The sequence below is a fragment of the Natrix helvetica genome, assembly GCF_964273705.1.
Source record: "Natrix helvetica genome assembly, chromosome: 1".
In the NCBI taxonomy this organism is placed as follows: Eukaryota; Metazoa; Chordata; class Lepidosauria; order Squamata; family Natricidae; genus Natrix; species Natrix helvetica.
Window position 1 is genome coordinate 34,058,462 of NC_138548.1, and position 26,761 is coordinate 34,085,222.

At 40.6% G+C, this 26,761-nt stretch overlaps 1 protein-coding gene across 2 annotated transcripts; it reads right to left on the reverse strand.

Moving 5' to 3' along the window:
• Positions 1-631: 631 nt before the first annotated feature.
• On the reverse strand, positions 632-26,094 carry SGPP1 (sphingosine-1-phosphate phosphatase 1). Of its 2 annotated transcripts, none has more exons than XR_014175198.1 (4): positions 24,671-26,094; positions 10,275-10,364; positions 3,657-5,943; positions 632-3,578 (listed from the first exon to the last, which is right to left on the reverse strand). XR_014175198.1 is itself a non-coding variant. In XM_081950764.1 (4 exons), exons 2-4 carry the CDS (start codon positions 25,373-25,375, stop codon positions 5,389-5,391), a joined length of 1,350 nt encoding a protein of 449 aa, XP_081806890.1. In that variant the 5' UTR covers positions 25,376-25,677; positions 25,894-26,094; the 3' UTR covers positions 632-5,388. The 2 variants fall into 2 exon arrangements, 1 of the variants encoding a protein (XP_081806890.1); XM_081950764.1 differs by having other exon boundaries at positions 632-5,943; positions 24,671-25,677; positions 25,894-26,094.
• Between the last annotated feature and the right edge of the window lie 667 nt (positions 26,095-26,761).

Sequence of the window (26,761 nt, forward strand, 5' to 3'; positions counted from 1 at the left end):
TGCAGATCTGAAATTTCCAAAAAATCTCTACACTGACTGGCAATGCATCTCCATGTTTTTAGGCAATTATTTTTTCCCTGGTTCTACACCAAATGCTAGGGTTGAAAGTGAAACTTTTTACTTGAAAGTCATCATGCTGAGCCATGGATCAGTCCTTGTATCTGTACACATGAATTGCCTAGTAATTTTGTCAACATCACTAATGAAATGGGCAACACCACTTCATTTACCAGGCTTTTAAAAATCTGTATTAACTTACATGAATGTTTCTGCAGTTGTTCTTGGCTATATTTTATTTTATATTTTGTATTGTACTTTTTATAGTTTTGTTAGCTACAGTGGAAACTCTTGTAGCTGATTTTTTTAAATGTGTGTTGAAAAAGGTTCTTATTTTGATCACCCTATTACAGCTGTTTCATTCTGCATTGCATCCTCAAAATAGTTTACAAATTTTTTTTACTGCTGATAAAGCCCACTGTTACCACCACTTTATACATGTAATTGTTAATAAATATGCATTTGCTTTTCATTTCTGTATAATTCAGGTCCATGGATTGATTTAATAAATGTCCTTCATTGTTTGATGACAGTTTTCAGGTTCCAAGTTATGCAAAATAACACGAAATAAATGTAAAATGTCAACATGGGATTTAATTTCATCTAAAGATAGTGTAAAAAAATAATATACAGAATAGTAGAATATACTACAGTGCATGTTTTAAAACTTTGGAGACAATGATTTGTTCATTAAAATATATACCCAATGAAATGAACTCTTTCAGCAATTTTTAATACTAATTATAATAGTGCTAAACAACCTGAATAATAAATCCCACCCAAAATCGCAAGTTACTTGCAGCAGTCATTCAGATCTTGCCATTTTTATTAATATTTTTTGTTTTGTATTCAGAAAGCATGGCAATAAATGAGAATGTAACAACAAAGTAATTGTGCTTTCATTAAGATTAATTGCATTTTTACGAATGTAAAAAAAAAAAACTTGTTTACCCAATTTCTTAACCTTTCTTTTCTTCTGGTAGACATTAAACAAAAAAACTATACTACAGTGGTTCGGGGAGTTAGTATGTACCTAATCGAAGTAATTCCTAGTGTCAGGATAGAATTGTAGAAGAAAATGTACCACTTCTGAGTCAGGACACTACTTTGTAAATCTTGATAGCGAAAAATAATTATTCACTAATTATAATTCAGATGCCTGTTTATGTTCACGTAACTAGCTTTTTTTTGGAAATCTTTAATTAGTAAGTCCTGTTCAATAACAAACAGCCTTTAGCTCTCACATCAGTTTTAAAAGTAGCCACAGGAATCTCATCAAAACCTGTAAAATGGTAGACATAACACACACACACACCCTGCTTTCCTTTGCCTCCTTGCCCGAGGCCCCTGAGCCTTACCATGATGGTAGGAATAATGATGAAGGGGGGGGGGAATCCATCTTCCCAGGATCATGAAAGACTAATTTAAATTCTCCGTATCCAAACCGAATTTTCTGGATTACATTTGCATCAACACATTATTGGAATGCAAATGCCATATGCCAAATTCCTAAATTTCATACAGGAAGATCACTTCTATTTTTGTGATTAATAAACATAAATACTTTAAAAACACAAAGCATAAAAAAAGGCTCCAGTGTTGTGGTCTCTTCTACAGATGAATGAGGCCAGAGAAAATGGAACATTCCTCCCTGCCCCTGCAAATGAATTTAGCAACATTTCAAAAATAAGACAAAATATTTATGCCTTATTTGAAACTAGCAGGAAAACAAAGCCAAGTGACTACAACTAGATGTGTATACTTCTAAACATCGGAGAACAATATTTATTCTTTTTAAACTGAGAACCAGAGTGTATGGTACCTAGCATCCAGCAAGAGTAATTTACCGTATTTTTCTGAGTATAAGACACATCTGAGTATAAGACGCACCTTAGTTTTTGGGGAGTAAAATAAGGGGGGGGGGAATTATGCCTACCAGGTATTCATCTGGCTAGTCCTTAGCCTGATCAGCTTCAGCACATTAGTTTGCTCGCTGGTTTTGAGGTTGGGGATGGTGGGGGCTGTGCTTCTAAAGCACAGCTGATTGTTGGAGGGAGCAGCAATTAGAAAAGCAGGCAAAGCACGAGGAAACCAGCCCACGATTCTGTAGTAGACTGAAAGCGGGAAGTGAGGGAACAAAGCCATAGCCAAGTACCAGCGCTGAGGAGAAAGTGTGAGAAGAGGGGGGGGGGAATTCCCTTCTTCTTCCGTAGCTGTTCGAGTGGGTCGTCCCTCAGTATCCCACCTTTGTCACCAGTATTAAAGACTGGGTTGACAGATGAGGCAACAGACTGCTGAGATGAACTGGAACAGCTGTTTATTGAACAGAACGCTAGCAATATCAACTATGTACAAGTTCAGCACCCTGCCCTGCTTGACAGCTATTTATACGAGAGCTGTCAAGCAGAGCAGCCAATAGCACAACAGCAAAAAGCCCGCTTCCAGCCCGGCGCGTCTTTTAGCCAATGGATGTCTATTAGCCAATAGGCGAGAGTCCTTGGTTGCCGGGCTGTCAGTCGTATGTCGAGGACCTAAGACTGATCGCAAGTCGAGGACATAACAGCTTAGATCGTGTTTGGGCTGAAAAACAGCTTCAAAATACAGCTGATCCTCGGAGGGAGCTCCCGTGACTAAAGCAGACAAAGCAGGGAAGGGGTAAGAGAAGGCAGCAGCTGTTCTGGGTAGCCATTTTGGGCACCACCCATCCAGCATTTGGAGGCTGAAAACACAAGGCGCCGAGCCCCAAAACACAAGCCATTGTCAGTGGTAATCGCAGAGCCAGGAAGAAGGATAGGGGCCGGTGAGTGGGCGGGGCTGCATTCGGAATATAACAGGCACCAAAATTTTCAGCCTCTATTAGGAGGGAAAAAAGTGTGTCATACTCTGAAAAATATGGTAATTATATACCTTCATAATGTCTCATGTTCCTGGGCTCTTTTTTATTATAAATTATAGACTCTTGGATAATAGCAATACACATACTCCTTCTGCAACCCAATATAGATATATTAATTCCTAAACGTTCAACCTGTTTAAGAATTCTGGAGATTTGCATTATTTGAATGTTCTGATGTACTGTTATTATCAAAATACAAATTCCAAATTAATTTCCACCCTTTTAGATGAGGCCCAAGAAGAGCTGACTAGTAACACTTCTATGAAAAAGGAAACATTGCCTACAATAGGCTACGTACCATATACAGGTGACCATTAGAAATAACAGGGGTGAAAAAAGTAACTTAGGACTGTTTTTCACACTTATGACCGTTGCAGCATCCCCACGGTTACGTGATCAAAATTCAGACACTTGGCAACTGACTCATATTTATGACAATTGCAGTGTCCTGAGGTCATGTCATCACATGTTGCATGTTGCAAAGAGGCCCCAGGAAACAGACTTATATAATAATCAATACCACCTTTTTCAAAGGCTTAATTGCCTTAATTTACACAATAGGCTGTACCGTGAACATATAGCCTGAGATACAGATAAGAATATGATAGCAACAGCAATTTTTTGCCTTTACCATACATGATCATTTTTTGCCTTTACCATACATGATCATTTTTTGCCTTTACCATACATGATCATTTTTTGCCTTTACCATACATGATCATTTGCCTATGTATATTCTCCATGTATACAATGTACTCAGTAGGCACTTTTGGGACAGCTGGGAATAGAGATGAGGTCTGTGCAGCATGACATATTCAAAAAGCAAAATGGGATTTGGAGGCCTGTTCAGAACACTGTGTCTCATTGGGATCACGCAAAATACCTTTTGCAGATGCCATGTAATCCCAGGGAAAGGTGCATTTGATTTAATGGGTTTCCATCATGTGCTCTATGCTTGTCCCACATTAATAAATCATCATTTGCCCTCTGAATCTGGACTGCTGTGTAGCCCTAGTAGAAGCATCCATAAATGCAGTTTACAAGTGCATGAGAAGTATGTAAACAACACATATATTGGAGCACATCAATTCTCCTAATCCATTCGTTATGCATTATACACAAAGAGTGTTTTAATTTTGCTGGTATAATACAAAGTCAAACATATGAGAGAATACACTCTTTTTCTACTCTTTCTCCTTCTGTTTATCTTTCTTCTATGTATCCTGCTGATCTCCAAAGATCTCTAGGACAACAAAGACCATGTCATGTGTCATTATGTCACAAGAAAAATAAAGCTTTTCCCTCACTAGTATTTGTTTAGACAGCATGTCACTGATCATAAATAATAGGCTACATGACTTTAGATGCAATTAGTACCATAATACATTTGATTATTTTGTGGAGGAGTTTCCAAACAAAAAAAGGACAGCATAACCTTTTCCCACAATTTGGAACATAACTGATCTAATAGCATGGGAAATACAATGCAACAGTACAAGTTTATATGTTTCTTATTAAAGCCACCATTGTTACAGATGACTTCCTTTGAAATCAAGAAAAAATATAATTTAACACTGCATTAATTTCAGATATAATGCCTAATTTAAAAAAAATAGGAGAATCAGAAAAATGTATTATTTCCAATAACATAAATATATTACACTTTAAAATATCTATTAAGTGTATTAGAATGTGGATTAAAGTGGGTAAGTTACCCATTAAAGTTTGTATTTTACATAATAAAATTATTTTTATTAATCACACTGCAGCCTACATTTTAAAATATTTACCTAATTTAGAATATGTTTATACTACTTTATAGTAGTTGTGTATGTGTACCTCACAGTATGTGGTGCATTCCAACAGAAAGGCACAATTACCAAGCAAAGAATACAGTACATGGAATAAGTGGTTTGTGTTCACAAATTAAAAATACGGAGTACAGAAAAGGCTCTAAAGCTATCAGGCGCTGTAAGCCAAGTTTCAGTAAATTTTAGGTTTATTAGCATAGCGTCTTTTGTGTGTGTAAAAAATAGGTCCATATATGAGAAGGAAAGAAAGCTTTTGCATTACAATATAGCCATTTGTGGCTAAGGGATATGACATGGCTTTAATTGACCATAGACAGAGCTTCTGGATCAGCTGTAAACATAACTGCTTTAACATATTTAAATAGAGAGAACATTTATAGTCTGATGCGTATTTATGCATACACACAAACCCATTTGCTATTTATAATGTTGTTACAATGGTAAGACTAGACATGGCATTTCTCAAGGACCTGAATCTATAAGTTTTTTAACCAGTATCAAAGATTTGAGCTCACTGCCTGCCACATGTAATTTTCGCGGAGGCAATATCATAGCACTTCTCAAAAGGTTTACCATCTTTCGCATAGATCAACTGTCCATCGCGGTTTCCATATGAAGAAAACACTAACATGAGGACAGTCCAATTAGGCAAAATAAGCAAGGAACCAAGAAAGTCACTGAGAATCCCACCGTTCCGTAAGTAACGTAGCGATAAGGCAGTTCAACTTCCATGTGTTGCCGCGCTTCTCGAACATCTGCACTAGAAATACCGGAGACTTTACAGGCCAGTGGGATGGTGACCTTCTTCATGATCATTCTGACCAGCAACAGAAAAACTAATCCAATCAATAATCGCAGTGCAGCCTTTCCAAAGAGATTTAAGGTGAGTGAGGGAACTAACGGAAGCATTTCTTGTGAAGGATCTGGCATTAGGTTCAGCCCATAGGTAACATAGGAGCCACAGGCAATTCCAGCACCGCTGCCCAAAATCTGAGCTGTATCTCCTCGGGATGTGCTCCACGTATCTAGAGTGAAAGAAAACACCCCCAAGGCAAGATGAAAACTGATAATGACCAGTGGAGCGTATCTGAAAGTTAAGTTGAAATTATCTACTAGATCCACAGTTGGGAGGAAGATGACCAAGATGAGAAGAGCATAAAGGAAGCCAGCAATAACGTCCTGTTTCAAGAGATAGAAAAAATAATTAATTATAAGAATTATGACAGTTTCACTGAATATCAATTAGATATTTTCAAAATACATTTCCCAGCGAATTATTTAGAGAAGTTTCTGAAGTTATACATTAAAAACAAAGATTACGGTAGATTAGATTAGAAATAGATTACAGTGTGCACTCATGTTTGTTATAGGAAAACATGTGTCTCTTCCAACGCAGAACAATTAGTTAAGTATTCTTTTAGAGGAAGATTTTAATGTACAGTATCTGACAAAGCATTACTGCTAAAGCAGTAGTGCTATTTATTCAGATAAATGAGGCATTTGTGGAACAAGATCACAGTAGAGCTTCTATATCTCTGAAGGTAATTTCCTGCATAAAACTTAATCTCAACCATGCCATGTCTCTAGTTACTATGAGAAATCTCAAAATGTATATACCTAGTCAGAAGTTTATTTCCCTAACCACAACGTTAGTCAAAATCCAGAGTTTAGGGTGCAGCCCCTGAGTGCACAGCTGTTCATGACAGAAAGGGGGTTATATTTATATGAGGAAAGAACAGCAAGGGCTCCAGGAGATCCAATGAGAACAAAGAAGCACTAAGAAGAAATTATTCCTCCAGAACTTCAGAGCTGGACAAACTGTATACATAAAATGAGTGACAGAACATTATGTCCAAAAATGACATCAAGATTTTAAAAAATCATTTTTTTTTAAAATGATGTAATTCTATTGACATTTCTCTACTACAGGAAGTTCTTGACTTGCAATGAAGTTACACTGGACACACACACACCCCAAAAAAGCTGCTTAACTATTCAGTTTCAGAGTTACAGCCACGTCAGTGTCTCTGTGGTCATGTGAATATATTTGAGTGCTTGGCAAGCTGCCTGCCCTTACAAGTTACCTCAGGGGCATTGTGTCTCCCTCCATCCTGCCCCACTAAGTCTCTACAGGCCCTGGGCATGGTTCCCATGTTGCATTTATCTCTATGTGCCTATTTCTACTCTTCTCTAACTTTGCACTTGTGAATGTGTGTGCACTGGCAAGAAAAGTGCTACCAGCCTCTTCAAGATAATGCAGATCAAGAAATAGATTCTACAGGATAACGTACGCTTCTTATTTATGACCTCTTTATGGGATCATGGGATCACTTTTTATGACCTTCTGACAAGCAAAGTCAATGGAGAAGCCAAATTCACTTAACAACGGTGCTACTAATTTAATAATTGCAGTGATTCACTTAACTGTGGCAAGAAAAGTCATAAAATGGGACAAAAGTCACTGAACAAATGTCTCACTTAACAACATGAATTTTGGACTCAACTGTGGTCGTAAGTGGAGGATCACCTGATTGAAGTAGTTATAACAGAAACGGGCAATTCTCCCTGTGTCTTCCCTTTAATAACCTGGGGAACGGCGCAGGTTGAGGGAGGGAAGCAATTTGAATCTTTTTCCAATAATTTTTTGCCTCTGGATTTAACACACATGTCCTCTGCACCTGATATTTCCCTATGACCCTATAATATGGGTCTCCAACCTTGGCGACTTTAAGACTTGTGGACTTCAACTCCCAGAATTCCTCAGCCAGCAAAGCTTCTGGGGGTTGAAGTCCACAAGTCTTAAAGTTGCCAAGGTTGGATGGAGACCCCTGACCTAGACTTATCCTTCCACCGCCCTGACTCCCTAAAAGGGCCGGCTGCAGAGGCTCCCCTGAGTCACATGACCAGGAAGGACGAATGTTTGAAATGGAGCAACTAACGATGTTCTGAACTGCTTCATGCTGGTTCTTTCTTAGAGATACATTGCAGGAATCTTTCGTGGATATTTTCCCCCTGCAGCTCCAGCCAAATCTAAACCATTTTTTAGTATCATCCGCCATTTAGCAACTTATCCTTCTCTGAACGGGAAGAAAATCACTTAGAAAATGGGGTGTGTGGGTGCACTGGGCTAGGAATATAATATACATTGAAAGAAAGGCTGCATTTACAAAGGATAACCTAATGCATGCATTTCTGTCCAAAATGACAGAAAGGACTAAACAACTTGTTAACACATAAATTATCCCAGTGAGAAAGAGATGGGATGACTATGACTACTATATGACAGTTTAGATCTGCATCTCAAAAAGGAAACAAACTCCAGATTAAAAACTGTAATATAAATTATACACAAATTATCCGGTGTTTGAGTGCATGTGTATGTTATCCATGCCCACATATTAGGAAAAATGATTAAGTCTGTATTATATGTGATTGTACTTAAGATTTTGGCTGTTTTAAACTTCTTTAATTCAGGGAACCAAATAGGTTAGGTAGACTTCTGAAGTCAATGCAATCTCTTTCATTGTTCTGTGATAAAGGGAAGATTCGTTCAAGTTGAGCTCATACAGATAGTCCTCAACTTGTAACAGTTTGTTTAGTTACCGTTCAAAGTTACAGTGTGACTTATGACCGTTTTTCACATTTATGACCTTTGCAGTGGTCAATGATACTTGGCAACAGATACTTGGCAAGTGGCATGTATTTATGACAGTTGCAGTACCTGGGGTCACGTGATCCCTTTTGTGACCTTCTGACAAGCAAAGCCAACGGGGAAGCCAGATTCACTTAACAACCGTGTCACTAATTTTAAAACTGTAGTGATTAGCTTTTCAACTGTAGCAAGAATGGGACAAAATTCACTTAACAAATGTGTCACTTAGCAACAGAAATTTTGGGTTCGGTTGTGGTTCTGCCTCAAGGACTACCTGTATGCCATTTGTAGAAACAACACAGAAATATTTGCTCAGCAGCAACCTTCTTCCTCACTTCTCAATCTTGTCCCAATGCTGGTATATAACTATATAAATACTAACCAGATCCAACACTGTCTAGACTTTTCAAGAGCAAACAATGTAGTTACTGCTACCCAGGGACGTGCGGTCAGGGGAGGCAGAACCTCACCTCTCTTCATGAAATAATAGTATATTTTATATATATATAAAGCTGCGGAGGCAGAAATATTGTCGGCGCTCCCGGATGACGAAGGCACGAAAGCGACCGAGGATCAGGCTGCCTCGCTTGCTCTTTCGTCCACCCGGACTGCCTCGGCGTCGCTGTGGCTACATCTGGGCGCGGCCAGACAGATGTAGCCACAGCGACGCCGAGGCGGTCCGGGTGGACGAAAGAGCGAGCGAGGCAGCCTGATCCTCGGTCGCTCGCCTGCCAGACTGCCTCGGCGCCATTCTGGCTACCTCCGTCCGGCCGCGCCCGGGAGCTGCGGAGGGAGAAATGTTGTCGGCGCTCCCAGATGACGAAGGCACGAAAGCGACTGGGGAACAACGAGAACCTTCCTGCCTCTGCTGGATTTCGCAGAGCGCACGAAGTCCAGCAGAGGCAGGAAGGTTCTCGTCGTTCCCCAGTCGCTTTCGAGGACTGCGCAGTGCGAGCCGGCGGAGCACGCTCAGGAAGGCAGGGAATGGGATCACGTGTGCTGGAGGCTGAGGCAGCCTGAGCCTCCAGCACGTGGTCCCATTCCCCGCCTTCCTGATGACGTCACCAGCCTCACCAGCCATAAACCTCACCGCACGTCACTGCTGCTACCTGATACAAAATGGGTCATTCTGGGTTCCATCAGAGGAATAAAGGGGAAGCCCAACCAGAGATTGCCAAAACCGGAAGGAATATGTACTTCCGTGCTCCATGCAACTTAACTTGTTTGACTGGAGGGAAAATACTCTGCAGGAGTTTCCAGCCTAATCGTGGTCAGCATGATTATTTTCTGCCTATCCATTCTACCAATGGAGCATCAAACAGCCTCCATCTGGAGTTTTGGATCTTCTGCCTTGAAATGTGGCTAGAGGGGAAAATGCTTCCTCTGCAGAAGAGAGAGCTAGGACTGAGAAGGAATGCTTAGACCAGGGGTGTCCAAACTTGGGAACTTTAAGACTTGTGGACTTCAACTCCCAGAATTCCCCAGCCGGGGAATTCTGGGAGTTGAAGTCCACAAGTCCTAAAGTTCCCAAGTTTGGACACCCCTGGCTTAGACTCTACAGTGGTATTTTTCAAAGTTTGTAATTTGAATTGGCTGGGGAATTCTGGGAGTTGAAGTCCACACATCTTAAATTTGCAAGTTTGAAAAAGAGTACAATACATTTAGCTCCGCCTTCTAGTTGGATTAAACTCATCTCCAATTACCAAATGACCAAGTGTAGCCTAAATGTTGCTGTAAGAGATATGATCATCATTGTCTTTTACAGTAGAGCTTAAACTGACATAATTTTTCAGAAAATATGCATTACAATACGACCATTTTTTAATGTTAAGTTGTAGAATTTATAACTTTTTCTTACCAGAATTGTATGCATTCCCATATATACTCGACTGAAACAAACCAGAGAAGACCAGCAAATGGTGAGAATCAGCCCGTACATGAAAGGATACTAGGGAAAGAAAAAAAAAGACATACTGTTTTGAATCAGATAACGACATAAGTTATTTGCAACTGAATTTTTACAATACATGGATGTCATCATTCAAAATGTAACTTACAATACAAGCATAAAATACAATTATCATACACTTTTTTCACTTGTTCATCCTTGATTTCAAATTTCAGCACATTCAATACACATTTTGGCAATAACATCTTCATCATTTGTACATAATTCAGCTTCAAATTCTATCTTCCGTGCTCAATATCAAATCTCCAGCTATCAACCTTGAATTTTTCTCTTAACTGTACGTACAAAAACTACTGAAAACTAAATCCCTCTGTAACCAATTGTTCCCTTGGTTTTATTTTATAATCTCAATCTCCACTACTTTGATGTAGGTAGACAACAATTCGGCTTTGCAAGTGAAAAACTATAAACTGGTAAAGCTTTCTGCTTACGGAAAGAAACAGAACCAACTCTTGCATTTTATTCTTCTTTCACCAGAGAAGTGTTTCTCAGTTAAAGATAAATTTCTAACTGAAATCCAAATGTATTGATCATTTTGTGATTTATTTTGTCTTAAAAGTCCTCTTTTATTATCATAAAGGTAAAGGTTCCCCTTGCACATATGTGCTAGCCGTTCCCGACTCTAGGCGGTGGTCCTCATCTCCATTTCAAAGCCGAAGGCCTAGCGCTGTCTGAAGACGCTGTCCGAAGACTTCTATTATCATAGAAGGTTATGTGAGAGACTGTCTCTTGCTGGTCACATCTACCTGACCCATTAGAGCAGGGAGGCAGGGAATATTGTGGGTCCCATCCCCGAGGGAGATACATCTGGTGGGACCCAGAAGAAGGGCCTTCTCTGTGGTGGTCCCTCTCACTGGAACATCATTCTCTCTGAGATTAGAATTGCCCCCATTTTAATTATCTTCCAGAAGGTGCTGAAGACCTGGTTCTGCCCGTGGACCAGAGCAGGATGGAGCCCATTAAATGGCTTGTGTGATCTGCTGTTGCTGGGCCGGGAGGTGGGGGACGGTTTTATTATATTAATTTATTGGAGTCTTTTTATATAGGTTTTGCTGTTTTAAATGGGGTTTTATATTTTGTAAGCTACCTTGAGTCATCACGGATGAATAGGCAGCAATATAAATTCAATAATAAATAAATAAATAAATAAGTAAAGTCATCAAATTCAAAAATTCAACCTTGCAATAATCTGGTAATAACTACCGTATTTTTCGGAGTATAAAACGCACCGTTTTGCCTCAAAAAAGAGGCTGAAAAAAAGAGGCTGAATAAGAGGTGTGTCTTATACAACGAATACAGCATTTTGTGCCTCCCAAAGCCCCACCCCTTCACCAAAATGGCCGTGCATATCCTTATGGAAGCTTTCAGAAAACTCCTAGGGGCTGGGGAGCCAGAAATGAGCAAAAAACGGGCCGTTTTTTGTCCCTCCCCAGCCCCCAGCAGCACTCTATAAGCCTCCATAAGACGATGCATGCATTTTTTTTTTACAAAAAACGGGGCTGTTTTTGCAAAGAATGGGCCGGTTTTTGCTTGTTTTGGGTTTTTCCCCCCCAGGAGCACTCTGCAAGCCCCCCCCCCAGGCTATTCCTGCATTTTTTTTAAAAGGGCCGTTTTGGGAAGGTTTGCAAAGTGCAAAAACCTTTTTTCTCCCTTTTGAAAAGCTCTTTAACTGATTGATGAGAATTAGATTGATCAAGTGCTGTGCCAGCAGAAACAAAGTCTTAGGTGCTGCAGATTGTCAGCGATTTCCTTCTCCAGCACATGAATAAATACACCTGGAAACATCTACCTCCCTACCTACTCTCTCTCTCCCTCCCTATCTACCTATCTACCTACGTACCAACCTACACTTTCTCTCTCTCCCTATCTACTGTATTTCTCTCTCTCTATCCCTCTACCTACCAACCCAGCTACTCTCTCTCTCTCTCTCTCTCCTTACCTATCTACTGTATTTCTCTCTCTATCTTTCTATTTCTCTCTCTCTATTCCTCTACCTACCTACCTACCTACCTACCTACCTACCTACCTACCTACCTACCTACACCCTCTCTCTCTCTCCCTATCTACCTACTGTATTTCTCTCTCTTTCTCTCCCTCTCTATCCCTCTATCTACCTATCTACTTTTTAAAAAATTTGCCTCTTCAAAACCTTGGTGCATCTTATACTCCGGTGCGTCTTATACTCCAAAAAATACGGTATTTGGCTGGGATGTAATAAGACTCCTGCTTTGAGCAGGGAGTTGGATTTCAAGACCTCCAAGGACTCTCCCAGTCCTATGATTCAGAAAATAGAGAACAAGAGCCATACAACTTGGCATTATTCTGATACAGAGAATGATTACAAACATACATGGTATCACTTACAAAGTCCATCCTGTTTGTCTGCAGCTGAAATCATTTTAGGACTTGTTGGAACACTCCAACATCTCTTTAGGACTATTTTGCCTCACAATCTGCTCTAATATTAACAGACTGTCCTGCTTTCAAAATCTTGGATTTGTACCACATCTCTCCATAAGCAATAAGTAACTATGGCTTATGAGAAACCCAAGTACTAGAGCTAGTTAATACAGAACATGACATGACCTCTGAAGGACTTTTGCACAAAGAGAGCATAGTTTCCTTCACCTACCATAGAGTTAAATAATGGAACTCGTTATCATAAGACAATTAAAAAGATCCAATTCATGAAGGATAAGATTAGATTATCCGGCTAGTGACTGCTCTCAATGCCAATTCCTGGAAAGCCAAAGATGTTGTTATGCTCATATTCTCCTTGTGAACATCTGATAGACATCTGGTTTATCATTGAAAAGACTTTGGTCTGAGCCAATAATAATGTTCTTATTACCATTTGTGACTTTCCAAGGGCAGACAGAAATGCTGGCTAAGCTAGAAAGCAATTACATGTTGAGGATTTTCAGGCACACAGTATAGAAAATAGCAAGTGCTGGTAATAATAGTTCCTTTGGAGACATCTACTGATCTGTCTCAGCTGCTGGTCCCTAATTTCCACCTATTAGATATTAAACTGCAATTCTTTACATATATTTACAATTTATATAAAAGCTCATATTATCAATCTAATATATATGTATACATTATTAATCATTTATTTGACTATAACTATTATTATTCCTTCATTTTATACGAGATATTCTAAGTTTTGAGTTGATTTATATTATAACAATTCATTACATCCTTCTAAATCCATTCAATAATAGTACATCTTTATATTATAAACTGCAATTCTGTAATAACATATATATTGGCAATTTGTAGCTTTTCTATATAAGCTACCCAACCCCCTAGCTAGTATTTTCTTTTATATCCTCTCATACTAATTTGTTCAGATTTTGGCATGGATTGCTTTCCTTTCTTCTTTGAAAAAGTCATATATACGTGTGTCACGACGTATTTTAAAAGAAAAAATTAAGCTAAGAAATAATGTGCACAAGATAATCAAGGAGAGACTGTACCCAGTTTCAAAAATAACCTTGATCATACAATCATATAGAAGCATTGAGAAAAAAGTATCTTCTAGACCAGTGATGGCGAACCTTTTTTGGCTCGTGTGCCACAAGTGAGGGGAGCGCAGGGGGGTCGAGTGCGGGCGTGCCGCACCCATAATGCAACCCGCGACCACCCCAGTGCGCATGCGCGCAAAACGCGCGACCACCCCATTTTTACATGTTTTTTTTTGCCCTCCCCAGGCTCCAGGGGCTTTATAGGAGCCTGGGGAGGGTGAAAAGAGCCTCCCCCGAGCCCCCGGAGGCCCTCCAGAGACTTCAGGGACTGTCCAGAGGCTTCCCTGAAGCCTTGGGAGCGCTTAAAACCACCCTCCGAGCAAACCGGAAGTGACTTCCGGGTTGCTCGGAGGGTGGTTTTAAGCGTTCCGAAGGCTTCAGGGACCGTCCGAGGCTTCCCTGATGCCTTCGGAGCGCTTAAAACGACCCTCCGAACAACCCAGGTCACTTCCGGTTTGCTCGGAGGGTGGTTTTAAGCATTCCGAAGGCTTCAGGGACGGTCCCTGAAGCCTCCGGGGGGGCAGGGGAGGCTCTTTTCGCCCTCTGCAGGCTCCTATAAAGCCTCTGGAGCCTGGGGAAGGCGAAAAATAGCTTTTAAAAAGGTGAACTCAGCTGGCAAGCGTGCGCATGCGCGCTGGCTAGCTGACAGGGCAGTTCCTCGCGTGCCCCGACAAATGGCTCCGCGTGCCACTTGTGGCACGCGTGCCATAGGTTCGCCATCATGGTTCTAGACCATATTATTTGTCAAGCAAAAATTATTGGTTTGTAAATTTAATATTTTAATTCTATCATGATTCTGAGCAGCATAAAGTATCAATTTAAAATAATAGAGTATAAGCAAAAAAAATCCAGAAAAATAACACAGAATTCTGGCAAAACAATCAGTCCAAGATGTTCATTTAAATATAAATTCATTTTCAGAAGACTCTGAAAGTTGTATTTCCATAAAGAACCAGCGCCCATATAGATTAAACTATATGCTACTTCAGCAAAAAAATAAAAATCTAAGACTTGGTTCATTTCCTACATCAAGCTTAACCACACTGAAGAACACACAATTTACTGAATTTACACAAGCCTCAAATCATGGTTTAGAACAAGTAAACATTAAGCCAAAACTAAACAAGCCACATTCTGGCTTATCAGGGTATTGTATAATACATATGGTTCACATATAACATATACAACTCTATGAACAGACTGCTCGTGCTACGTATACATTCATATTATTTGACAAATAATATGGGACCGCCGTGGAATAAGTCTTGCTACAAAGCTCAAAGTCTACCGAGTTAGCAGTAGTGCTAACTACCCCAATGTATGCCAGTGAGACTTGGACTGAATACAGGAGGCACACTAGGCAATTGAACCACTTCCATATGACTTGCTTCCGTAGAATTCTGAGGATCCAGTGCAGCGGTTGTATTCAGCAGGTTCCGACCAATTCTGGAGAACTGGTAGCAGAAAGTTTGAGTAGTTCGAAGGAGGAGGGAATGGAGATTTTACAGTATCCTTCCCCTGCCACGCCCACCAAGCCATGCCACTCCCACCAAGCCACGGCCACAGAACCGGTAGTAAAAAATTTTGAATACCACCACTGATCCAGTGGCAGAACAAGATGCCGGACACAGAAGTCCTCTCCAGAGCAGGCCTGCCATCAGTTCACACCCTGCTGATGAAAGCCCAGACATGCTGGGCAGGCCATGTTACAAGGTTGCCAGACCATCACATCCCCAAATAGCTCCTCTAGGGTGAGTTGTCTCAAGGAAAGCGATCGCAAGGGGGACAAGGAAGCAATACAAAGACATGTCGAAAGCCTCCTTCAAGTCCCTGGATATCAACACCCCCTCTTGGGAAATCCTGGCACAAGATCGGTCAACATGGGCTCACCAAGGCTACTTGACATCTGAGGACAGAAGAACAATAATATCACAAGAGAAGCGAGCACTCCACAAAGCCAGAGCAGCAAATGCTGCAATAATGGTACCCACACATGTCTGCCCGACATGTGGCAGAACATTTCATGCTCGCATGGGCCTTACCAGCCATCTGCGGACACATCATGGACAGCCTACAACCTGTTAGATATCAAGGTCCTCTTCAAACATGATGAACATCATTCTTTGACAAATAGTCATCCTAGGTAATAGACCACCTGTCATTCATTACACTTACATCAGCTATTTTGTTAAATTTTCTCCCTTATAATTATTTTCTTTTTCATTTTTAGTATTCATTCTGACCATATGCACCAAGTCAGCCACTGATTGTTTACTATGTTCATTATTTTCCCTATCAAACACAACTACCTTAGTCTTTAATGTAATTTTCTCATCCAGACTCCTCATTTTGTCTGTGGTAATGAAAGACACACACACACACACACACACACACACACACACACACACTGAGGTGCTCCTCAGACATATGAACTGCTTAAAGTGCCCTTAAGAAAACTCACAGCCAATTGAAGTGACCCTGTGTGTTGACAGGGAGAAAACAAAGTTAGGAGCCTAAAGTCCAGTAAACCAGAATGTTTCTATTCACTGACCATATCTCAAAGATAGCACAGCAAGCATACTGACCTAGTAGGAAGGGATAAATGAATTTATCTAAAATATTCCTACGTCATGCTTAATTTCCACTGTTTCTGCTTTCTCCTTTGCCCTGCCTTTGAAATGTAATGGACCAAAGAGATATACTTTAAGTTCTGGTTCTGCTTTTGCTCATAGCCACTCAGCAAAGTATCAAAGCTGTCCTAGGAGTCTAATACATACATTCATAAATATATACATACATTCATACATACATTCTATTGTTATATACAGACTTGTGAATTCTATAATGAAGGAATAAGTTTGTTGTATTCCTCATGCATGTATGGAGAAGGCTAATGAAAAAAAAACCTCCATAAATTAGAGTACAGGTAGAACACAAAAGAAGTTTATTTCACTATCTGTATCTCTCACAACTAAACTCTTATTATATTCAATGAGGCTTATTCCTGGGAACATCTGCACACAACCAGTCTTAATTATGTGAAATGTTATTGGTATTTTTTAATGTCAGTATGACTGAAATCAGCAGCAAAGCTTGCTGAATCAAAAATATTTAAACAGAAGTTGTTGCTTGGTAGCATTTAGAAATAAATACATAAAAAAGAGATTCCAATTAGGATTTCATTATTGTCCAGACAGGGACCTGACAACCATTACGTTTCTACAAATATTGGCGATTAGACCTTTTAAAACTTTTACTATTTCAAAAAATCCATTTCTGTATCTTTTCTTAATTAATTTTATCTTGGGAATATCCTGGAGAAAAGCTTGGACAAAAATTTCTTCTTCTAAATTAAGCATATGCCATAGCTTTTAGGGGGGAAAACCAATACTTTCAGGAAACAATTAATTTCAAATGCTTATGGGGGCAGGCTTTGAAAAGAAATTCATTTCAGATATGAAGTGTTTAATGCTTTAAATTTATTGCACAAATGTTTATGAAGTAGGCATCAACAAAAACACCAACATATAATTTAAAAAACCAAATAGACCTAGCTAGACAGGAATTCTATGGCAAGAGGTCCTATTTCATTACACCATCAATGTCTTGCCTAGTTTAGTCAATGATTTATTACATTTACAGTATAAGCCATCCTTCTGAAATTCATGATAGTGTACATTTTTCACCTGAAGGTAGGCTGTGAGTTGGGCCAACAGAGAATGACTAGCCCAAAGTCTTCCAGTGAGCATCCTTAACTAATGATTGACTTTAGCTTTAATCACCATACCACATAACTCAATTAACAATCCAGTGATTACCTTATTTTTCGGAGTATAAGACGCACCAAGGTTTTGAAGAGGCACATTGTTTTTAAAAAGTAGGTAGATAGAGTTATAGAGAGGGAAAGAAAGAGAGAGAAATACAGTAGGTAGGTAGGGGGAGAGGGATAGTAGTTAGGTAGGGAGGTAGATGAAGGGAGAGAGAGAGAGAGAGAGAGAGAGAGAGAGAGAGAGAGAGAGAGAGAGAGAGAAATACAAAAGGTAGGTAGGTAGAGGGATAGAGAGAGAGAAATAGAGAGAGAGAAAAATACAGTACATAGGCAGGGAGAGAGAGAGTAGGTTGGTAGGTAGGTAGAGGAATAGAGAGAGAAAGAGAGAGAGAGAGAAATACAGTAGATAGGTAGGGAGAGAGAGAGAGTAGATAGGTAGGTACGTAGGTAGAGGGGGAGAGAGAGAAATGCAGTAGATAGGTAAGGAGAGAGAGAGGGTAGGTAGGTAGATGGAAGGAGGGAGGTGGGGGGGGAGAGAAAGAAATACAGTAGGTAGGTAGGGAGAGAGAGAGTAGGTAGGTAGGTAGATGTTTCTAGGTGTATTTATCCATGTGTTGGAGAAGGAAATCGCTGACAATCTGCAGCACCTAAGACTTTGTTTCTGCTGGCACAGCATTTGATCAATCTAAATCTCATCAATCAGTTAAAGAGCTTTCCAAAATGGGGAAAAAAGGTTTTTGCACTCTGCAAACCTCTCAAAAGCAGCACATTTTTTGAGAAAGCGGGCCCTTTTTTTAAAAAAAGGCATGAATAGCCTTGGGGGGGCTTGCAGAGTGCTCTTCAGGGGATGTGGGGGGCAAAAACGAGCAGAAATCAGGCCGTTTTTCACAAAAATGGGTCGCTTTTGTCAAAAAGATTGCATGCATAGCATTTTGGAGGCTTATAGAGTGCTGCTGGGGACAGCGGGGGCCAAAAGTGAGCAAAAAGGCTAATTTATTGCTCATTTCTGCCCTCCCCAGCCCTCAGGATCTCTCTGAAAGCCTCCATAAGGCTATGCACGGCCATTTTGGTGAAGGGGGCAGGGCTTCGGGAGGCAAAATATGCTGTATTCAGTGTATAAGACGCACCCAGATTTTCAACCTCTTTTTTGAGGAAAAAAGGTGCGTCTTATACTGTGAAAAATATGGTACTTTGCAAATATATGAATTGATTGATCAGTAAATGCATAAACATTTTATTTAAAGCTAATTACTTATCGCAGTGATGGCGAACCTATGGCACGCGTGCTACAAGTGGCACGCGGAGCCATTTGTCAGGGCACGCGAGGCGCTGCCTGTCAGCTGAGTTCACCTTTTTAAAAGCTATTTTTCGCCTTCCCCAGGTTCCAGAGGCTTTATAGGAGTCTGGGGAGGGCGAAAAGAGCCTCCCCCGCACCCCCCGGAGGCTTCAGGGACCGTCCAGAGGCTTCCCTGAAGGCTTCGGAACGCTTAAAATCACCCTCCGAGCAAACCGGAAGTGACTTCCGGGTTGCTCGGAGGGTCGTTTTAAGCATTCCAAAGGCTTCAGGGACCGTCCGGGGGCTTCCCTGACGCCTTCAGAGCGCTTAAAACCACCCTCCGAGCAAACCTGACTTCCGGGTTGCTCGGAGGGTGGTTTTAAGCGCTCTGAAGGCGTCAGGGAAGCCTCCGGATGGTCCCTGAAGCCTTCGGAACGCTTAAAACCACCCTCCGAGCAACCCGGAAGTCACTTCCGGTTTGCTCGGAGGGTGGTTTTAAGCACTCCGAAGGCATCAGGGAAGCCTCCGGACGGTCCCTGAAGCGTCCGGAGGGCCTCCGGGGGGGCGGGGGAGGCTCTTTTCGCCCTCCCCAGGCTCCTATAAAGCCTCTGGAGCCTGGGGAGGGCAAAAAAAGCATGTAAAAATGCGGGGGGGGGGGCGTTGTGCACGCATGCACACTGGGGGATCGCGCGTTGCATTATGGGTGTCGCATGCCCGCACATGACCCCCTCGTGCTCCCCCCACTTGTGGCACGTGAGCCAAAAAAGGTTCACCATCACTGACTTATGGCCTAAAGCCCGTATGTGTTTGTGTGTGTTATTTCAAAGCCAAAGAGCCAGTGCTGTCTGAAGACGTCTCCGTAGTCATGTGACCGGCATGACTAAACACCAAATGCACACAAAATGTGTTGTGTATTGAACTCTCCTGCCATAGACTTGCATTGCTAGCTCCCCTGCCAGACTTACATTGCTAGCTCCTGATTGGCTACGACGCAAGCAGCCTGCCGGCGGGAGAATCCAGCCACCCGATTGGTTAAACGCCTGACAGCTCGAGTATAAAAGAGCTGTCAGCTGCCTTTTGCTTCACTGTTTGCCTGTTCGTGTTTGCCTTACTTCTGAGCTGTTGTTACGGTTAAATAAAGGTTGTGTTAGCTTCAACCTGTCTTACCTCAGTTCCTGTCTGCCTCCTTCTCCCTATAGAACAAAATGCTGTTACCTTCCCACCGAAGGTGGTCCCTATTTTCCTACTTGCATTTTTACATGCTTTCGAACTGCTAGGCTGGCAGAAGCTGGGAGAAGAAACGGGAGCTCACTCCATTACGCGACGCTAGGCATTCAAACCACTGAACTGCTGACCTTTCTGATGGACAAGCTCAGTATCTTAGCCACTGAGTAATATATAAAACAGTTGTCAACAATGGAACTTGCATGAAATGAACTCTGTTATTGGATTAAGCTAATAGTTCATCTAGTTCAATGTTTTGCATCTCACAGCAATCAAACAAGCAGTTTCTGGGAAGTAAATTCTTCTTGGTAGTTATTCCCAGACAGAAAGAGAAATATTTGTACTTACTAAATAAAACGCTCCAAATTAACTACAAGTTCTATAGGTTTTATTTGAGTTGGCCAACCCTGGTTTCTTTTGGTTCCCTTCCTAATAATTCCAAAAGAATAATTCTCACGGCCTTTATGTTATTTAATTTAAAATGTTCATCAATATTTTAAACTATGCATCAGAGATGAGGTTTCCATCTTAACATGACTTAAAATAATTCTGACTTGCTGATTAAATTGTACATGAAACACTGAAGACTTGCCTCTGGCGTTTATGCATTAGAAGTTTCTATAGATACTGCAACCTCAGCAACACTTCATTGTATTATCAAAATGCCTGATATTTTGCTCCTCAGTTAGTAGAATTTCAAATCTTTATAAGATACTCATATGTCCTATAACTTGGCTATTAGGGACCCAGAAATAATAATATTTAAAATGAACATATTCACATTCTTTGAAGAAGTCTCTTTAAATAGTTTTGGAGAGGAGAAAAATGACACGTATATGGATAGTTTAAATTAAGGAAGGCCAATGCTCCCAAGGCTTCATATTTAAAATATATCAAACAACTACACAGTACTATTTATTCTCTGCCAATTGTAGTAATCTAGACATTTTCATTCTGGAATACAGTATTATAAATTTTGGGAACATAGTACAGTCCAACTGTATCTGAACAGGAAAAAAATGAGTTAACTTCAAAGGTATACTAGTGAATGGCTGATCCAATGAAGAAAGTAGGTATTTCTTATAGTAAAGATAAATTAACTTTGTGTTTTCCAAAAGAAAGCTTCCTTAGTCTGTGCTGCATAATAAGCTGTTATTTACTCACTTATTACTAATTTAGATAACAAGTCATGGCCAATGGTAAAATCATTGAGGGAATCTCAATCTCAATCTTTCTTACATACGGGTATCTCCATGATGGAAGGAAAAATAGACTTGGTACTAGTACCTGTAACTCCCTTGACTATTTGGAGCAGACTGATAGGAAGGAAATCTCTTCATTTTACTAGACTGGAAACTGCCTGCAAACCGAAAAATTCTTTCAAAGTATGGAAGGAAGAATTTCAATCTTAACCAATACAATCGTTTAAAATTAATGCAAGGAAATATAAAAGTTAAACAGAACTTCATCAACAGAATCATGGATACAACTTTTATTAATCTAGTAGTACGTATGTTGTCATAATTATGTCAAAAGTATATGTAAAATATTATGTCATAATTCCAGTCCACCCAAATTCACTTCAAACTTAGGCAACTTCTATTGTAACGTTGTTTCCAGAGACATGCAATAGCTTTATGGAAGGAAAACATCAAAGACAACAGTAGAATGAATACTAAATCTTCTAGAGCAGGCTTGTCCAACCCGCAGTCCACAAGCTGCAGGTAATTCTGGACAGCTAGTAATGTGGCCCAACAAGATAGTAAACTTATAATATTGTTATGTGATTTTTAGCAATATTTTTCATGACTTGACTGCACGGTACTTGAGTGAAGACAGACTGCATAGGTCAGGGGTGTCAATTTCAAGGCCTACAGGCCGGATCTGGTCCGCAGGGTTGCCCTGGAAACAGCATAGGACTGGCCCCCCTGTGCCTCTGCTAGAAAAAAATAGAACTCTATTTTCGGCTGCAATGGCCTCCTGCAACCCTCCTGCATATGCCCCTCTGCCCCGAGCTCCGTTTTCGCTGGCAGAAGGCTGTCACGGCCAAGGGCCCACTGGCAGAGGGCTGACACGAGTGATGTTGAGCTGACTATGCCACCCTTTGGCCATGCCCCCCACTCCACCCCCGGAGGTCAAAAACAACCCTGATGTGGCCCTCAATGAAACTGAGCTTAACACCCCTGTAGTAGGTGACCATGGAACAGTGCATATGGGATTGTGCAACACATGCTAACTTTGCCTCCCGAACTCATCACACAGTCTGATCAATCAAAACTGCACATTTCAGACGTTACATGCGCTTGTATGTCTAGGCAAGTAAAATGCAATGTTTACTAATAATACCTGTGTGATAAATATGATGTATGCCTGTGATTTTTATTATTATTAATCCAGCAAAAAATGTTTTGTTTTGTTTTTTACTGGGAAGCAGATATGCAAGTTTTCTTATTTAATTTTGTACATGGGCTTGATGTATTGCTTTGTAAAATAATTTAGTAAGTTAAATAAAAGCTTTTTAGCAGCTATGTTGGAGTAACTACAAAAATGAATGAAAAAGTTTTTTTTTGCTTATAATATTGATAGATTTACATATACAGCATTGCTAATACTTGAAAAAACGGTTGCTTGTTTATTTTTTTTACCTAAACATGGCTTCAACATCATGTCAAAAGAAAACAGAACTCCCCAATAATTGTGAATGAAGGAAAAGTGTTCAAAGAAACATAGACAGATGAATACTTTTCTGTTGAGACAAATAATAAGGCTTAATTTGTAGGGAAATCATATCAGTTTTCAAAGATTACAACATGAAAAGACATTATAGGCAAAAACATGTTGGGCCAAATTTGATGCATATCAAGGATTATTTCACAAAGACAAAATAGCAGAACTGAAAAAAAAGTCTGTCATCTCAACAATTTTTTGTTTTTTTTAAAATTCAAACAGACTATTATGCAACCTAATTATGTGATAGCAATCTGATTGCAAAAAAAAAATCAAAACTATTTATTGATGATAAGTTTATTAAGCAACGTATGGAAAGTGTGGCACATTCTCCTGATTTTTTTTTAAACTAATTTTTCTAAAATCACTTGGTTTTGCCATACTATAGCCAGGCAAATTGATGAAACAGGAAAATCTATTAAAAGAGCTTTGAAGAGTAAAGCTGCTAATTTTAAATGTTATTCTTTGGCAATAGATTAAAGTACTGATGCTACAAATATGGCTCAACTTGCCATTTTTATTAGGGGTGTTGATAATTGAGTACAATTTCACTGAAGAAATGGCTTCTTTGGTGCCATTAAAATACATAACTAAATGTCTTGATTTGTATGAAGCAGTAAAAATCACATCAAAGCAATTTTCTTTACTAACATATCTGATATAGCTACTGATAGCACCACAGGTATGGTTGGTAAAAAAAGAGAAGCTTTTAAAACTGATAGAAGATGGTGCAATTGCCATCAGCAACTGACACTTGATGAAATATCACCGCAGCATATCAAATAAAATTATGTGCAAAAGCTTTGAAAATGGATGTCATGAAAACTGTCATCAAAATGTGAATTTCATTAAGATCCAAGGGACTGAATCACTGCCAATTCCAGGAGAACCTTTAAGAGTATGGGCGCTGGTTATGGGGATATAATTTACTTTTCTGAAGTAAGATAGCTTGGTTGGGGTAAAATATTGAAGTTTTTATAATTTGCAAAATAAAATCAAGTCATTTATGGAATCAAACTTTGCATCAGAATTTGAAACTGAAAAAATGGCTCACAGATATAGCATTTACGGTGGATTTGACCTCTCGTTTAAATGATTTAAACATGTGTTTTTAAAGTGAAAATCAACTTGCTGTTGCAAACAATAAGAGCATTCAAAATGAAAGTTAAATTATGGCTAGCTCAAGTTATGGCAAATAATTTTATACATTTTGATACATTGACAAAACCCAATCCTGTGAAAAATATGCAGCCTTGCTTTCCTTTTTCATACAGGAATTTGATACCAGGTTTCAATATTTTCAAAAAAAATATCAATGTTTTTTATTTTGGGCCTTATATAGAGAGATTAGAACTTATATGTTAGTTTTCTAGAATTCTTCTAAAATTATTTAACATAGGAGAAATTCTGGAATGTTTACTGATCTCTGTAAATTGTGACAAATATCTAAACCAATTCAGTAATGTAGAAATTACTTCAAAATTCTAACTGAGAGAACCGAAAATAAATCTACCGTATTTTTTTTTATTTTCAAATTCAGGTGTGGCCTACATCACCTGGCTTCAAGACTAATTTTCATGCTGCCAAGGCTGAGATTAAAATGTTCCAAAGTTCCTAGCTTTGTATTTACCTGGGAAGAGATACTTTCCATTTTAAAATGGATTAGAAAAGTAAAATCGGTGTTTCATATATTCAGGAAATTGTTTCACCAGCCACAAACAAACGTGAAATATCTCAATATTAAACTAAACCGAGTCCTTACCTGCCACCGTCCGTAACTGAGTAGAAATAAGGAGACAGGAATGGCAGTTCCCGCCATGGCATGAGTTGAGGGCATGCTATATTCAGAATTGTAGAAAACCTCCAGCTTCACTACCGGGGGAGAAGCAGGCCTTGGCCAACGAATAACATCTTTAGTGCACTGGCCGAAATACATGATCCAAACCCACATTATGATGAGTCTCCTGCCCAGCCAAGGATCCACATTCCAGAAGCAGAAGGGGAAAAACATGATGTAGAAGAGTTCATTGCCCAGTTCTGTGCCAAAGCTGAAGAGATAATAAAGGAAAAAATTATGGATTCTGAACTTCTGCAATATGGATTCTCCAGTGAGAGAGTTGCGGCGAGGATGGCTTTTTGAGGCCCATTTTTTCCGCTTCTCCAGGGATGCTGGCTGCGATTCCACTCCACAGGTGTCTTCAGAAACCATCCCATTCTTTATACCATTTGAGTGGCTCTCGTCTGCGCTGGAAGAGTCCGGGGACACGGACACGCATCCCCTGCCACTATCACCCTGGGTCTTGGCAGCAGCGCAGTTCCCGTTGGCCAAGAGGTGCTCTGCGTCCACCGTCTGAGCAGAGGAGACAGACCTCCAGTCTGGAAGTGCTTCCACGCCGCATAGTTTTTGGAAACGGGCAACTTTCTCGGCATCCTGCAGGTAACATATCAGGCGATGGAGCAGAGACATACTAGTTCTTCCGTCAGAGGGCAACTCAAGGAGGTAAATCCGAAATCCAGGATGGGGGAAGGAAAAAAAAAACAAAACAAACCCGAAGCAGTGAAAGAGATCTGGAAGTATTTCAGGGCAATTTTCTGTTTTCAGCACAGCGGAGGTTGTCGTTGTTGTTTTTTAAAGTGAGAAACGGCTTGCAAAACAAGGGGAGCCGCTTCAGCAGATGGTACAGGCACCGGACCTGTGAGCGCGCAGGGTGGGAGCTAGGGCAGGTATGACTTCATAAGGCACGCAGGGAAGGACAGCAACCTTGCTGGCTGGAAGAAGGGAAGAGGGGGGAGAAACAACGGGAGTTAGTATATGGGGCAGAAGAGGAGGAGCTTGGGGATAGGGAGGAGAAAGCGAAGCGAAAGGAGAGGGAAAAAAAACACGAACTGAAGCTAAATCGCAGCCTAGAAAGACCCAGGAGAGGAGGAGGAGGAGGAGGGCGGGTTAACCCGCTGGGACGCGAAGCTGCTGAGAACGGGTTTCACCTCCAGCAAAGAGAGAAGCGGAGCTGACGGAGCGGGCAAAGAATAGCTCCGGATGGGAAATCACGATCCTCCGAAAAAAAGGCGGCGTCAATCGGGCGCCCAGTCAATCGACCCGGCGGCCGTCCCGCCTAACATCCCCACGCAGCCTCTCCCCGCTCTTCGCTGCTCCGCGCAGCACCAATTCCGTGTTAAGTCCCGCCTGCGCCTGTGGCTGCTGCTCTTACTGAGCTGGGGGAGCGCGCGCACGCGCGATTCACCCCTGCCCGAGGAATCCGCTGCGCGGGGGCGCGCACGCCAGACATGAACCGCAGAGCGTGCGCGAGCTGGCGGAGGGGGAGAGGAGGTGGGGGATGGTGGCGCCCAGGTGTTCCGTCCCGTAAGTATCCCACCCGATGACGCGTCTCCAAGGCGTCTAATAAAAATCCACCAAAGTTGATAATCACAATATTAAAGTGAATACATATCCCATAAATCACACTGTGCAGTTTACAACAGCAGCCTATTTCTGGAGCTGACAACTGTGCGCCTCCTTTGGACATTACGGATTCTGTATATATTATTGAACATTACGATTTAATATAATGTACTAGATATGAATTAGTACAAGCCAAAGAACAAGAACAAAACATAGCACCGAAAAAGAAAGGAAAAAATAATAGAAAAGAAAGGGACAAATATAGTAAAGAAAAAGAAATAAATCCTAACAAGTATAAATTTAGCAATAGCATATACTGGCCCATAGTGCTTTACAGTAGTCTCTGGGTGGTTTGCAATATCAGGTTATTATCCCCAACTATCTAGGTCCTCATTTTACCGACCTTGGAAGGATGGAAGGCTGAGGCAACCATGAGCTACATCAGGATCAAAC